This window comes from Staurois parvus, unplaced genomic scaffold, assembly GCF_062004578.1.
Source record: "Staurois parvus isolate SC_StPar_1 unplaced genomic scaffold, SC_StPar_1.0 ptg000287l, whole genome shotgun sequence".
Lineage (NCBI taxonomy): Eukaryota > Metazoa > Chordata > Amphibia > Anura > Ranidae > Staurois > Staurois parvus.
The window spans coordinates 8,439,239-8,456,368 of record NW_028318083.1 but is presented as its reverse complement, the minus strand read 5'-3'; the positions used below and the strand labels follow the sequence as shown (position 1 = coordinate 8,456,368).

The 17,130-nt window shown below is 44.3% G+C and overlaps 1 protein-coding gene across 1 annotated transcript in view; it reads right to left on the bottom strand.

Annotated features, from left to right (window-relative positions):
• Window positions 1-7,016, bottom strand: part of PXDC1 (PX domain containing 1) — a 104,390-nt gene extending 97,374 nt beyond the window's left edge. The window contains exon 1 of the mRNA XM_089682213.1: window positions 4,738-7,016. Coding sequence (XP_089538339.1) covers window positions 4,738-4,993 — 256 coding nt within the window. The 5' untranslated portion in view covers window positions 4,994-7,016. The remainder of the gene's footprint in view (window positions 1-4,737) is intronic.
• Window positions 7,017-17,130: the final 10,114 nt, after the last annotated feature.

Sequence of the window (17,130 nt, the reverse complement as noted above, 5' to 3'; positions counted from 1 at the left end):
GTTAACTGTGTGCTGTACACATTATGTGCTGTGTTTGCTTTCAACTGTAAGCACACTGCTTTGTATGGCTCTGATATGCTATGCAGAGCCATACAAAGCAGTGTGCAGGAGCTGACAGGGGAGAGAACTGTATTGTTTACATACAGTTTTCTCCCCCGTAGGTAATACTTGGGGATCACCAGACGCTGGCGATTAATCACCGGCCGGGACCCAGTGATTGATAGCCGAGGCCACGAACTGCAAAATCACGTATATATCTTTGATTTTGCTCACCCGTGCTGCCCTGCAGCAGTATTTCTGTTTAAGGGCAGATGGGAAGCGGTTAAATAAAGGTATGGTGTGATAAATAATTTATTGTTCTGATATTTTAAAACCAATAATCCAGGCCGTGGCCTATGTATATCCAATAAAGTGTTGTTCTAATATTCATTACATGTTTGTAGACTGGCCTGCTCCCTACGGTCCCATGCTAAATGCCCAGTATGAATGAGGCCTAAAGCATCTTCAACAGAATACGTAATCACCAAACTGAGCTAAGCTGCACCTCAGCAAATTCTTGGGTGGCTTTTGTACAGCACTCTGTTTATTGTTTTTGATTTCATTTCCTTTTGACGTGTCCCACAAAGCTCATGTAAGTCATTTGCCATGTTTGCAGAAGGAAGATTTCAGTAAAAAGCAATAGTCAGGACACAGCAATTCACACAGAAGACCTTAGCGTGTTGTTGCCTAGAAAGCAGGAAGTGATATATTGTTGAAGCAAGTCTGTTTCTTTAACTAGGAGTGGAAGAGCACATCTGTAAATACTTAACTATGATTTACACTGCCTGGACAGCTCTGACTATGTGTGTAGACAGGTATTCGTTTTGCATTGAATCCAGAATACTGCCCATCCAGTATATACTGTGCCTTACCAACCACTTATATTAAAGATAAATAAAACAATCCATATATAGTATACAGTACATAGCAATCAAATTGTGCTTTACATATTTCCTAGCAATGATTGCTAGAATGGTTCATAAGGGCAACGCCTACTGTACACTTTTGTTTCCATCAAGTACTTGAAATTCACCCTCATTGATAGCCTCTAAGATCATACACTATGCTTTGACAATCTAGCAAAGCATCGCTTAGTAAAAATGAAAATAAAGATGCATCATGGGCAGCACAGCGGCTAAATGGTTAGCACTTCCCCCTGGCAGTACTTGGGTCGTTGGTTCAAATCCCAACCACAGCACCACCTGCCTGGAGTTTGCATGTTCTCCTTGTGCCTGTGTGGGTTTCCTCCAGTACTCCAGTTTCCTCCGACACTCCAGTTTCCTCCGACACTCCAAAGACATGCTGGTAGGTTAATTAAATCCTGTCTAAATTGGCCCTAGTATGTGTATGTATGAATGCAAGCTGGGGACCTTAGATTGTATGCCCCTTGAGCGTTAGGGACTGATGTGAATGTACAATTTATATGTAAAGCACTGCGTAAATTGACAGAGCTATACAAGTACCTGAAATAAATAAATGCATCTAATAATTATGGACACTGTATGTATCCACTAAAGCAGAGGTCTCCAAACTGCGGCCCAGGGGCCAGATGTGACCCTTTGCTTGCTTTCATGCGGCCCTCAGGGCACTATTTCATCCATTGACAACAATGATGGGGCACAATTCCTCCCATTGACACCAATGATAGGGCACAATTCCTCCCATTGAGACCAATGATGGGGCACAATTCTTCCCATTGACACAATGATGGGGCACAATTCCTCTCATTGACACCAATGATGGGGCACAAATCCTCCCATTGATACCAATGATGGGGTACAATTCCTCCCATTGACACCAATGATGGGGCACAATTCTTCCCATTGACACCAATGATGGGGCACAATTCCTCTCATTGACACCAATGATGGGGCACAATTCCTCTCATTGACACCAATGATGGGGTACAATTCCTCCCACTGACAACAAAGATGAGGCATTGTTTTTTTCCAATGACGTCTACTCCAAATAGCCCCCCTAAAGTCTGAAGTCCAATAAACTGGCCCTTTGTATAGAAAGTGTGGAGACCCCTGCACTAAAGGATGCAAATAGTAAGCTTCTTGTAAACCAAACATTTGGTTTTGGTTAGATCATGTTTATATCTCTTCATGATTGTAGGGCCAGTTCACACCTGAATCGCACAGGGATGAGGTATACATTCCTGTGTGATTTCTGTGCATTCCCATGCAGATCGCACTAAAAGTAACACAAATACTACTTTTAAAAAAAATGTGCAATGCCAAATCACATGGTACTGAGGTATCATGTGATTTGGTGGCTGCAAACGCCCTGTGTTTACGATCTGTGTTTGGGGTGTCGTTAACAATATATTAACACCTGCTGCAGACCACAAAGGCAGTGATTGCGGAGTGTGGTGTGGGAAACATGCAATGAATGCGCCTTTCTCATGTGAACTGGCTCCACAGACTAAACCTGTGATTTGTACAAATTGGAAGTAGCTCATCTTCCATTCCATCAGTTCAATTCAGTATATACTACAGTAATTAGTGTTCCTCACTGGATATTGATCCACATCTGAATTCATTCATGTCCAATAAACAAGTATTATTGGACAATCTGACAGCCTAATTAACTGTCACCACTTCCATTAGCTTCCACTGCCTATATCCACTGTGACAGGGCCCACTAAATTTTGTTCAATTACATCAGCCTTTCTCAACCTCTTCTTACCTGAACCCATGAAATAATTTTCAGGGCTCAGGGAACCCCTAATAAACCAAGTCATTGGAGTCTGTGGGAAAAAATGTTTCTTATATTGGTGGCCAGTAGGAGGAATGCCCCACACAGGGGTCGTCATAATTCTACACTTAGCAGGTGGTTGAACCATGGTTTTACCTTCCCCCCCAACAGCCGCATAAGGCTTTACACATGCTGCGGCTGCGATGCTTTGCCAGGGCAAAACTGGATGGCATGCCGTATTCAACGTGTGGTACTGCCACTGAATGTGACCCATTCAAGTGCCTCGCAGATAGCCTAAAAAGATCACTGGTATCATGAAGCTGGCTCTGCCAAGTGGTGTTGGTTCTGTGACCATGCATCAAAAGGGAGGCTAAAGCTCAAGGAACCCCCAGCAACCTCTGGAGGATTGCAGGCAACACTGGTTGGGAATGGCTGATGGATATGCATACTAAAACTATCATGGCTGAACCATAGAATTTAGGTCTTATGTTCAAATCTTGGTTATCAACATTAAAGATGTGTGTATTTTCACTGGATTTCTACTGTGACCTATTTCAGCGGTGAATGATCAGATGTCATCATTGTGTTGTTTTTATCAGTAACAATTTATTAACCATTATTAATGTAGATCTAAACCTACCTGGGTGACATTTTGTTTCCTAAAGCACTGTGTATAAATAATTTCCATGTTTCTTTTTTCATAAAGCACTATTGGCATCTTTTTTTCAATGATATTCTCCAGTCACTTCCTGTCTATATGCACTATGTGTTAAAATTTAAAGACAGTTTTTCATAGTATGGGTTCATGCACGTGGATGTATTTGCGCATACAGCTTCAGAGTCCATAGGTGCAGCATACAGCCTCAGCCAGCAGCTGTGTGTCCGCACCCAGAGCCGCTCGTTCGTCACTGTATGTGGTTACAGGTGTAAAGTCGTGGGGTCTGACAGCCTGTCATTGATTTGTACTGTCTGTGGACTCCTGGGCACAGAAATATGCTGGATTCTGCCATCTGAGGCAAGAATTAAGAGGTTTCCTGCGGCTGTATTCAGAGGTGGATGCTGACAGTCCTGTACAAAGCAATGACAGGGTAACAGCAAATGCAGCTGTCCGCTGGTGTCCATGTGTAATTGCACATGGAGCGATTACCTGTAGTTAGAGACCAATGATAACCCCTGGACACAAGCAGCATGCCTCCAGGAGCAATCTTTCCCTAACCTCAAGCTTTGTATGGACACATATGAACAACTGTGGACAGCTAGACAGCGGTGGCCATTGTCAGCCTGTCATAGGTTTGTACAGGCTGAGCGACCACAACTTTCCACATCCACCCGTTGATTCATCTGTGCTGTATTCTTGCTGCAGCTGGCACTTCAAATACCATGAAGGGAATTTACTAAACCTGGAGCAGACATAATCTGGAGCAGTTGTGCATGGCAACCAATCAACTTCTAGCTTTTATTGTTAATGGTTAACTGAACAAGCTGAAGATAGAGGCTGATTGGTTACTGTGCACAGCTGCTTCAGATTCTGTCTGCTTCAGTTTTAATAAGTTCCTCCCGCATGTATAAGAGGCCTAATAGTTGCAATATCTTTCAAAGGGGAACTACAAGTAGTCAAATATAGTAGCTTCATTTTGCGATCTTGAGTATCGAAAATTCTAGAAAAAAACTGCAACAGATCAACAGAAAGCAAACTGCGGAAAAGTGCACGTGATCACACACAACCATGAGATATTAATTATTCTGTAGCTGTGTGCAGGAAAAGTATCCTGGCAATTCTGTCCTATAACTGTAACAAATACATTTACATTACATTGTTTAGCTTTACACTGCAAAGTACACAATTTGTTTTTGGCTACAAAGGTAACCTATAGCCTTCCAGTCATTGACTAATCACAAAGCTGCCTTCACCATTGCTAAATGAGATATTTACAAACAACTAGCCAGCCACAGATAAGACTGTGTCCTACTGTGTGGCCTTACTGACAAATGACCAACCTTCCAGCAGAGATGACTGTGACAGCTCCCCATGGTCTTCAGGAAATGATTCAAGCAACTTCTTAAAGAGCCTCCCCAGGTCTGAATAACTCCTGTGCAAATACAAAATATTCCTGTCTGACCACTCAGTCCTGATCTCGAAGAATTCCTCCTCGTCACCTTTCCGGTTTATGATAAGTCTCCTGATCCCATTAACCCAGCAGTCCTTCACAAACATGTTCACCAGGGAGGTGCCCTCAAACACAGCTGATGCCATCCTCAGCCCCCTGTAGACTCTGGCACCCACATCCCAACAGGATTCCTCTAGATGGTCCCTGATGTGCCCAGATGTCTGATCTCTGCAATGCCAGAGTTTTCGTTGGTCCCTGATGTGCCCAGATGTCTGATCTCTACAGATTCAAGACTTTAGATGGTCCCTGATGTGCCCAAATGTTTGATCTATACAATGCCAAGGCCAGATGTTTGATCTCCACAGATCCAAGGCTTTAGATGGTCCCTGATGTGCCCAGATGTTTGAGCTATACAGTGCCAGGGCCTGATGTCCGATCTCTGTAGGCTTTTGTTGGTCCTTGATGTGTTCAGATGTCTGTCAGTGCCAGTTCTTTAGATGACCCCTGATGTGCCCAGGGGACTCTCTACAACTCCAGAAATTAAGATGGCCCCCGAAGTGCCCAGATGTCTGATCTCTACAGTGCCAGGGTTTTAGATGGTCCCTAATGTACCCAGATATATGATCTCTACAGTGCCAAAACTTCAGATTGCTCCTTGTGTGCCCAGATGCCTGATCTCCACAGTGTCAGGGCTTTAGATTGTTAGATTGCCCCTGTTGTGCCCAGTTGTCTGCTCTTCACAATTCCAGGGCTTTAGATTGCCTTTGATGTGCCCAGATATCTGATCTCCACAGTGCCAAAGCTTTAGATTGCCCCTGATGTGCCCAGATGTCTGATCTCCACAGTGCCAGGGCTTTAGATGGCTCCTGATGTGCCCAGATGTCTGATCTCCACAGTGCCAAGGCTTTAGATGGCCCCAGATGTGCCCAGTTGTTCAATCTCCACCAGTGCCAGGGCTTTTAAATTGCCTGTGATGTGCCCAGATGTCTGATCTCCTCCAGTGCACAGGGCTTTAGATTGCCTGCAAAGTGCCCAGATGTCTGATCTCCACCAGTGCCAGGGCTTTAGATTGCCCGCGATGCGCCCAGATTTCTGATCTCCACCAGTGCCAGGGCTTTAGATTGCCCGCGATGCGCCCAGATGTCTGATCTCCACCAGTGCCAGGGCTTTAGATTGCCCGCGATGCGCTCAGATGTCTGATCTCCACCAGTGCCAGGGCTTTAGATTGCCCGCGATGCGCCCAGATTTCTGATCTCCACCAGTGCCAGGGCTTTAGATTGCCCGCGATGCGCCCAGATGTCTGATCTCCACCAGTGCCAGGGCTTTAGATTGCCCGCGATGCGCCCAGATGTCTGATCTCCACCAGTGCCAGGGCTTTAGATTGCCCCTGATGCGCCCAAATGTCTGATCTCCACAGTGCCAGGGCTTTAGATTGCCCGCGATGTGCCCAGAGGCCTGATCTCCACAGTGCCAGGGCTTTAGATTGCCCCTGATGCGCCCAGAGGTCTGATCTCCACAGTGCCAGGGCTTTAGATTGCCCCTGATGTGCCCAGTTGTTCAATCTCCACCAGTGCCAGGGCTTTAGATTGCCCCTGATGTGCCCAGAGGTGTGATCTCCACAGTGCCAGGGCTTTAGATTGCCCCTGATGTGCCCAGAGGTGTGATCTCCACAGTGCCAGGGCTCATCAGACTGTCATGGAACTAGATGCAGGCTGGCCAGGACACATCCATATCGGTTACATGGGCAGTAGCAATGTCACCAGATCTGCTTATACTGTTACTTTCTAACTTGTGTGAGAACTTCCATCCTCAGGGCTTCTCCCAGAGCTGCATCCAGACACATCCACTCTCCGATCCGTTACATTACAATCCCAGGCAGGTCCTGCTCTCCATAGCAGCCGATGGGAAGTTTGTAGACAGGCAGAATAAAGTGCCTCTGAGTGGCTGGAAGGTGCCCGATGGAGGCCAAGCCACAGGAAAAGGGAAGATGCAGTGAGATGAGGGCGATGGCAGGCTACGTGTCCGCTTCAACTTCTTGCTTCCCACCCCCTGGCTGAGTGTGGATGTCTTGTGTTCCTGAGCACACTGGACCTCCCTCTCTCCCACATGCTGCTCACTGCTCAGCCCTGGCAGGAAGACGGAGGAGAGGCTCCAACTTTGCTGCTCTGTATCCGCTGACAGGGGCTGGCTGTACTATGTCAGGAATGCTGATCACTCCACACTGAGATCACACTCCCTAGCAGAGCTGTCACATGCCACCCCAACCAGACACTCATCACATAGCCAAGCATGACTAGTCTTCCTCCACATTCACATCATGCAAATAAAAGAAGAAACACAGGACAACAATAGCAAATACATTGTGCTTGAATGAGTCACATTTAAAGGATAGGAGTATGCTGATGTGCATGGAAATTATTGTCATATGTCTGAGTGACATTATACAGAATATTATTATTATTATACAGTATTTATAAAGAGCCAACAGTTCGCTCAGTGCTGTACATTACAATGGGAGACAATACATGCGACAGTACAATAACAATACAATGTGATACACGAGGGGTTCGAGGGCCCTGCTCCTTGGAGCTTACAATCTAGGAGGGTTAGACAAAATATGGAAACGCTACATGGTTTGCAGGTGTGAAAGTATCCGCATGTTTTGCGCTGAAAGCCGAAGTGATGTAACATTCGTTAGCTTCCGCTGCGTGATTTTATTACTATTATTAATATTATACAGGATTTATAAAGCGCCAACAGTTTGCTCAGCGCTTTACAATATAACGGGAGACAATACAGCCAATGATGAGACACCTGAAAAGTGAAGGGAAGAATCACTTTCATCATTCACTGCGTGCGCTGCGAGGTACAGTGGCAAAGATTATGACGGCATATACAGTTCCCACAAAAAACATCATCTGGTAAGCATAAGCACAGTCCACATGGTCAGAGCTTACTGAGCTTCAAAAAGGGCAAATTGATGGTGACCACTTAGCTGGTGCCTCTGTTACTGAAGTTGCCAATTTATTTGCCATGTCGCGAGGTACAGTATTAAAGGTTATGACGGCATATACAGTTTCCACGAAAACATCATCTGGTAAGCATAAGCACAGTCCACATGGTCAGAGCTTACTGAGCTTCAAAGAGGGCAAATTGTTGGTGACCACTTAGCTGGTTCCTCTGTGACTGAAGTTGCCAATTTATTTGCCGCATCGTAAGGCACAAAATCAAAGGTTACGATGGCATATACAGTTTCCACAAAAACGTCATCTGATAAGCAGAAGCGCAGTCCACATGGTCAGAGCTTACTGAGCTTCAAAAAGGGCAAATTGTTGGTGTCTGCTTAGCTGGTGCCTCTGTGACTGAAGTTGCCAATTTATTTGCCGTATCACGAGGTACAAAATCAAAGGTTAGGACGGCGTATACAGTTTCCAGGAAAAAGTCGTCTGAAAAGCATAAGCGTGGTCCACATGGTCAGAGCTTACTGAGCTTCAAAAAGGGCAAATTGATGGTGACCACTTAGCTGGTGCCTCTGTGACTGAAGTTACCAATTTATTTGCCACTTCGAGAGGTACAAAATCAAAGGTTATGATGGCATATACAGTTTCTGGGAATACGTCTGATAAGCAGAAGCACGGTACATATGGTCAGAGCTTACTGAGCTTCAGAGAGGTCAAATTGTTGGTGTCTGCTTAGCTGGTGCCTCTGTGACTGACGTTGCCAATTTATTTGCCATGTCGCAAGGTACAGTATCAAAGATTATGACGGCATATGCAGTTTCCGGGAAAAAAGTCGTCTGTTAAGCATAAGCACGGTACACATGGTCAGAGCTTACTGAACTTCAAAAAGGGCAAATTGTTGGTGACCACTTAGCTGGTGCCTCTGTTACTGAAGTTGCCAATTTATTTACCATGTCGCGAGGTACAGTATTAAAGGTTATGACGGCATATACAGTTTCCACGAAAACATCATCTGGTAAGCATAAGCACAGTCCACATGGTCAGAGTTTACTGAGCTTCAAAAAGGGCAAATTGTTGGTATCCGCTTATCTGGTGCCTCTGTGAATGAAGTTGCCAATTTATTTGCCATATCACGAGGTACAAAATCAAAGGTTATGACGGCATATGCTTTCCACAAAAATGTCATCTGATAAGCAGAAGTGCAATCCACATGGTCAGAGCTTACTGAGCTTCAAAAATGGCAAATTGTTGGTGTCCGCTTAGATGGTGCCTCTGTGACTGAAGTTGCCAATGTATTTGCCAAGTCATGAGGTACAAAATCAAAGGTTATGGCGGTATATACAGTTTCCGGGAAAACATCTGATAAGCAAAAGCGTGGCACACATGGTCAGAGCTTTCTGAGCTTCAGAGAGGTCAAATTGTTGGTGCCCACTTAGCTGGTGCCTCTGTGACTGGAGTTGCCAATTTATATGCCACATCGTGAGGCACAAACTCAAATGTTATGGTGGTTTATACAGTGTCCATGAAAAAGTTGTCTGAAAAGCATAAGCGTGGTCCACATGGTAAGAGCTTACTGAGCTTCAAAAAGTGCAAATTGTTGGTGCCCACTTAGCTGGTGCCTCTATGACTGAAGTTGCCAATTTATTTGCCACGTCTCTAGGTACAAATCAAAGGTTATGACGGCATATACAGTTTCCGGGAACACATCGTCTGATAAGCAGAAGCGTGGTACAAATGGTCAGAGCTTACTGAGTTTCAGAGAGGGCAAATTGTTGGTGCCCACTTAGCTGGTGCCTCTATGACTGAAGTTGCCAATTTATTTGCCACGTCTCTAGGTACAAATCAAAGGTTATGACGGCATATACAGTTTCCGGGAACACATCGTCTGATAAGCAGAAGCGTGGTACAAATGGTCAGAGCTTACTGAGCTTCAGAGAGGGCAAATTGTTGGTGCCCACTTAGCTGGTGCCTAAGTGACTGAAGTTGCCAATTTATTTGCCATGTCGCAAGGTACAGTATCGAAGGTTTTGACGGCATATACAGTTTCTGGGAAAACGTCGTCTGATAAGTATAAGCACAGTCCACATGATCAACTGACCAAAAGAGGCAAAAGGACATTGCGCAGAATTGTGACCTGTAAAATGAAAACAACTGCTGCGAAAGTGACTGCAGAGCTCAATCTCAGTCTTACAAAGCCTGTGTCCACAAAAACTGTACAGAGGGAACTCCATAAGCAAAACATTCATGGATGAGCTGCAATTGGCAAACCACTAGTGACCGATATTATTGCTCAGAAGAGGAGTGGTGCAACACCCATAAATCATGGACTATCGATCAATGAAGACTGTAATATGGTCCGATGAATTGAGCTTCGCAATGTTCCCAACCATCAGCCTTGTTTACGTGTGGCAAACACCATCCCAAGCTTTGGACCAGGACTGTCTTGTGTCAATGGTAAAGCACGGCACAATCATGGTTTGGGCAACCATATCTTGGTATTCTGTAAGCACCATCATCACCTTGAAAGGCAGAATCACTGCCAGCAACTATGTGCAAATTTTGGCCGGCCATGGTGCAGTTCCATTTACCAAGATGATAATGCTCCAATTCACACAGCTGGTGTTGTCAAATCGTGTTATCGAGCATGAAAATAAAGTCTTGCACCTTCCCTGGGCCCCAAAGACGCCGAACCTCAATATCATATAGCCAATATGGTCAACAAGGAGCCAAAATAAAGAACAAGGCTTGCTTTATGCCTCTGTGAGAATTGGAACAATGTTTGCATGAAGAGTAGTATCAGATCAGATTTGTCAATTCCCAGGAGAATTCAGGCCCTCTTGGATGCCAAAGGTGGTCCAACACCATATTAGGTAACAATTTCATTCTTTTACCTTGTGTTTCCATAATTTTGTCCAACCCCTGTATCTCTGTCTTTGTATGCCAGGGCAGCTATTTATGAGTTTACAGCACCTATTTTCAAACAGGGGTCTGTAAAGCTCTAGGGTTCCTTCAGAGAGTGCCGGGACAAGGTCATCCAGTGCCCAGGGCAAAGATTCACTACTTTTTTCAGGGAAGTGCAAGGCAACCTACTGCCTCACATTATGCTGTGGCCAGTAGAACTGGGTGTGAACGTATTCAAAACCATTCATACCTCAGAGACTGCTGTGAGGTCAGGGAAGCACTGGGGACAGTTCTGCCAACTTTTATGTACAGTTGCACTGACAAATTGGGATTTTTCAGAGTTGCTTACTAGTCCCCCCACCTTCAATTTCTCCTGCCAGTGGTGGGAGGAGGTGGTCAGGGATGGGGGTGGTGTTGGGTGTAAAATAACAGAAGAAATCTGCTGGTGGGGGGTGGGTAAACAAACCCTGCAAAGTCAGATCTGTCATTGCACCTGTATGCCGAAGCCGGCAGCTGTGTTTAAAGGTTACAGGAGCACTGCAGTGACAGGAGGGAGGAGCTGGAGGGAGAGAGTACAGCTCCGCCTTATCCCTGCTCTCTCCTGGACATTTTTTGCTTGGCTATGGATTGTGTTCTTGCTTCCCTCCTCCCTTTTGTCAGTGCAGTGCTCCTGTGTGTATGTGTACACCGCTGCCGGATTATGAATACAGGAGCACTGCACTGGCAGAAAGGGGGAGGGGGAGAGAGAACACAGCCCACACCACCTCCCTGCTCTCATCTCGCTGCTCCCAGCACTGGGCTGACAGGAGTAGTGATGCTGCTGTCACTGCTCCTGTCAGACTTGTAACAGAAGGAAGGTGCCCCTGTCCCTACAGTAAACCATTGCGCCCAGGGCAGCTGCTCCAGCCCTGCCTCCAGAGGTTGTAGGAGTTTCCTTAAATGGTGGTTGCTTGGCCTCACATTTGATGGTGCCTGCATGGTTCTGGGGCTAACATCATTTTGCACAGCCAGTGGCATGACACCAATATTCGTTTTAGATGTCTGTAAGGGGGCATTCTTCCCTGACCATCTAGGTAAAGGTTGTGTTCATGTCAAGGTCCTGCCTTTTCCCAGAGGTTATGTTACTCCATGTGCTGGCATCCATCTTGGATTTCTGCTGAGCATGGTGGGAATCTTTTATGCCTTCAGGTCTCTGAGGTCCATCCCCCAGAGGGGTGTGGCTGATTACATATAAGCCTGTGGTCCGCACATGCTCTTTGCACTTGTGTCTTTGTGTTGCTATAACTCTGTTCTGACTCTCGTGACTCTCCTGGAATCTGACTCGGCTTGTGACTCTACTATTCTTTGTGTTCTCCTTTGATCTGACCCTCTGTTGCTGAACCCGGCTCGTGACCTGTGATTCTCGTCTGCTGTCCTGTACTGTTTTGTCCCGTTGTTGTCGACCCGGCTTGCCTGAATACTCTATTGTCTTTTCCACCAGCTACACGCCATTGGCGGCGGCCATTACCGCAACTGAGGTGTCTCGGGGGCCGCGATCTGGTTACTGGCTGCGTCAAGTCCATCCCCACCATCAGGGGCCCTGGTGAAGGGCAGCCTGGGACTTAGACTCCGCACCCTGAGGGACTTCGGTCTGTGGGTGGTGGTTGTCGTCAGCCAGTGCGTTACATTGTTATTAGGCCTGCCTGTCCGTTCCTCAGCTCCTGCCCTGACAGTTCATCTCTGATCACCAATGTCAGGGAGTTTTTCTTTCGTGACCACCAATGTAAGATGGAAATTTTTTACTAACCATTAATGTAAGAGGGGGCTTCACTGCTGCTTACCATTGCTGGGGGTGGGCATTCTTTCCTACCATGAAAATAAGGCAATATTCTTCCCTGAACACCAGTGTAAAGGGGGCATTCTTCCCAGACCACCAATGTAAAGGGGGAATTCTTCTCTGACCACTAATCTAAGGGGGTATTTTTTCCTGACCTTAAATATAAATGAAGCATTCTTCTCTGATGGCCAATGTCAGGGGGGAATTCTCCCTGACCAACAATGTAAGGGTGGAGGAAGCAGGCATTCTTCTGTGACCACTGGGTTGCACTCTTCTTTGACCACCTGTGTAAGTGGGATGCTCTCTGCTGACCACCAAAGTAAGAGTGTCACTATTTCCTGACCATCAACATAAGGGGGCACTCTTCCCTGACCACCAATGTAAGGGGGGCATTCTTCCCTGATCACCAATGTAACTGGGGCATTCTTCTCTGACCACTGGGGGCACTCTTCCATGACCACCAGTGTAAGGGGGATGCTCTTTACTGACCACAAAAGTAAGGGGGGGGGCGCTGTTCCCTGAGCACCAATGTAAAGGGGATGCTCTCCGCTGACCACCAAAGTAAGAGGGGCACTCTTCCCTGACCAACAACGTAAGGTAACGCTGTGGGAAAGATTCCCTCATCAACACTGATTGTATTGATGGGGAAATTAAACAAATTTCTTTTCTTCCACCCGTGGTGGAAGGAAAGAAAATCGAATCATCTTTGGCCTGCTTAAGAGATGCTAGCTCTGTACTTGTATCCTTCTCTTTTCTTCTGTAGCAATTATGTGTATATCAGATGATATACAAAGTAGTAAAGAAAATATAACACACTGGCATATGCACATTCAAAAACAAGTTAGCAATGGCAGCTCAAATGTATTTGCCCTGACAAGTTCCTTTTTAAAGTGAACTTTTAGTCAGACAAATAAGTCTAGCTCTAGCTAGATCACTTCAGGCTGGTCCCTTTTGCAGGTATAGCTATTTAAAACATTAAAATAAGTGCCTATACTGTTTAAAATCCAGTAATACACTGTCTCACCCTGCTCTGCACATGCCCAGTTGCTCTCTATTTTCAGCACTGTGCCAAAAATGTAGAGGTTGATCTGCTGACAGCTTAAAGGTTTACTGCTGCTCAGGGGCTCTGGGCTTCAGCAAAATAACAGCCTCCAGCAAGTAGAAACAGAAACAATGCTGGAGGCAATTTACAGCACACACTAATTTTGGTAGCATAATTATTAACCACTTGCCTACTGGGAATTTTCACCCCCTTCCTGCCCAGGCCAATTTTCAGCTTTCAGTGCACTTTGAATGACTATTGTGCAGTTATGCAACACTGAACCCAAATTATATTTTTATTATTTTTTTGAGACATATAGAGCTTTCTTTTGGTGCTATTTAATCACCACTGTGTTTTTATTTTTTGCTAAACAAACGAAAAAAGACCAAAAATGTTGAAAAAACTTTTTTTTCTTAGTTTCTGTTTTTGAAAAGAGGTAATTTTTCTCCTTCATTGATGTGTGCTGATGAGGCTGTGCTCATGGGCACTAATATGCAGCACTGATGGGCACTGATAGGCTGCACTGATGGGGCTGCACTGATACGAGGCACTGATGGGCACTGATCGGTGACACTGAAGGTCACTGATATATGGCACTTGCTGGTGGCACTGATGGACACTGACTGGCAGCACTGATGGACACTGTTGGGACTGCACTGATGGACACTTCTAGGACTGCACTGATGGACATTGTTGGGGCCGCACTGATGTCCTAATGTGTATATACAGTTGCCGATTACTGGCTCTCTTCTCTCCTCACACTGTGAGGAAAGTGCAGCCAATAACCAGCAACTTTGTTTCCATTGTGATCAGCTGTGTCATTGGACACAGCTGATCACGTTGTAAAAGGGCGCTGTGATTGGCACTTTACCATGTCATGTGATCAACTGTGTCCAAAGGACACAGCAATCACAGAGAGAGCCTGGTGTGCGCCGCTGGAGGCACATTCTGGGAGGACATCATATGATGCCCTCCCATATCTAGATGACCGTGCAGTAGCCATTATTCAGATATAGCCCAGTTGTCATGTGGTTAATGTGGAATGTACTGTATGTACCTTGCTAATGAACATTCTCTTTTATCAAGTTAATATGGATAAAGTTCCACATTAAGTTTTACATTTAAATGAAATATTTTTTAAAGCACTATCGATTAAAGTACATTGGATAGCAAATGGATCATGATTAACAATAGGCTAAGTATCCAAACAATGTTGAACACAAATCTGAACTAATGTGGCAACATTGGATTCACTACAAAGCTACTGAATAATTCATATATTCAGACAACTGTGGCAGAGATCTCTGACTCTCTTTTTCTTTTCTATTGTTTTCTGGCTTTCCCTTTTTTCTGTCTTCTTCTATATAGATTTCTTGTTTTTACTGTCAATAGTCTTCTTTACCAAAAATGGCAAACAGATATTTACCATTTTTGGTAAAGATTGGGCCTACGTCTGGAAACTTTGTTTTGGTGTTGAAACAGGGTTACGAGTATCTGAATATTATCCAGTCCTGTTAGATGGGTTTGTTTTAGTAGGTTACTAGGTGTCCATGGTGCATGCAACAAACGCTCATTCTTTATTTATATCCCCTTACATATATAAGTCAATGGCAATTGTCTAATTTTGGTAAAGTTGATCTTACATATCATGATGTCTTCTATGTCTCCTATGATATCTGGGGTGCATTATTTTGTGATGACACTGAGGTCCCTAAAAGTATAGGGATAACTAAACAAGCAGCTAATAACAGGGCCAAGTTAGCTGGCAGGCCTGAGCATAATATGAACAAAGTCTATGTTCATTCTGCTCTTTGCCTTCTCAGAAAATATATGTTAGGTAAGACAATAGTCAATACTGACAAAATTAATCATTACCTAGAACATGATTAGGAGCCATCACTGATGTAAACTTTCTTGGGATATATTTGGCTATATTTTTATCAAGAGTTAAAGATCACTATATATTTACATTTTCGCCAGCCCAGAGTTCAGCTTTAAAGGATATTTCATAAATCACTAAAATTCAATTATACTTTAACACGTTAAAGTAATTTCAAATATTTTTTTAAATCTGTAGCTTTCATTTAAAGATTACATGGTAATCCTACAATCAAGGACCTTGTTCAGGGATTTTCTGTTATAAGGTGACTACTGTCTCTGAACTGTGTACCTTCAGTGTCACCCTCTGGTGAAGACTACAAGTGGCCGTGCCAACATATATTGCACAACTATGGTCCACCATTGTCCATATCAGAAAACAAGCCCAGAGCAATGATGTGCAGCCACTGCTGTAACAAGTGATGTAGACAGGAAAAATGCTGGAGGAGATCAGCAGTATTAAGTATAAAAAAAAGGTGGAAAAAAGTATTTATAGTGAAAAACAAGACATTTTTTATGATATACAGTGCCTTGAAAAAGTATTCATACCCCTTGAAATTTTCCACAGAAAGCAATAAAAATCTGAGTTCTGTTCCTTCCCTTTCAGTTGCTGATATTCTATATCACAGTACCTCACTATTGTCACATAGGAATGGGCTTTTGAAATTTAAAGTAGAAGTCTGCTCAAAAGCTAACTAAGCCTAAACCTACTTCCACCCTCATTTTAAGCCCCATGCTTGCTACCTTGAAAAAGAAAGATGGGTATACTTACTGAGGGCACTCCGGTCTGATCACATGAGCGGGCCCCAGCGCTGGCTTCAATGTAGAGGAGGAACAGCTGATAACGGATGCCCCATAGTAACTCTATGGGCGACATCACCATCTAGGTTCTGTAGCCACTTTCACCACTCTCTCCCCGCTGAGGAGATCATGTTTCTGGACTGGTACTCCTTTAGATTAGGTAAGTATACAAATCTTTCCTTTACAGGGTATATAGCATAGGGTTTCAAATGGGATTGGGAGTAGGTTTAAGTTTAGTTAGATTTTGACTGGTCTTCCACTTTAGCAATACTATATCCTGGCCTTCTAGCCCATTTTTACTGATTGCTTTTCACAGAGCATTTAACTAATTTCCATAGATTGTTTTGTTTAAATAGCAGCAGTGGATTTTATGAAGTGACTTTTGCTTATCTCCGAGTGATGATATAGTACATGCAACCATATCTGATTGAAAGTGTCTGTGTTGTAACAGCAGCAAGTAGCTGCCAACTTGTAGTGAAACTAGTTAATGTGCTGAGACAGCGGTTATTATTGATGCTCCAGATGGTTCTATTTTTTTTCAGGAAAGCGTGAGGACCAATTTCCTGTTGCCACATGAACTGACAACAGCCAAAGCTGAGAAGGGTGTCTGTAGCCTAATGGACTGTAGGATTTGTGAAGCTATTAGGCAAAAGAACATTATGCATCATTATAAGTTAAGGTACTGATGAAGAAAAGTCATCTACTGTATCAGCTTTACTTCTACTAAGCTACAGCCTTGTTAGTTATGATATGCTTTTATTCATACTTTCTGTAGTCCAGTAAGTCTTATGATGCAAGAGTTATCTAAAGAACTGTACCATCTGCATATATGGAATTACAGTATATACATTATAAACAGTATATGCCTCAAAGCATGATTTCCCT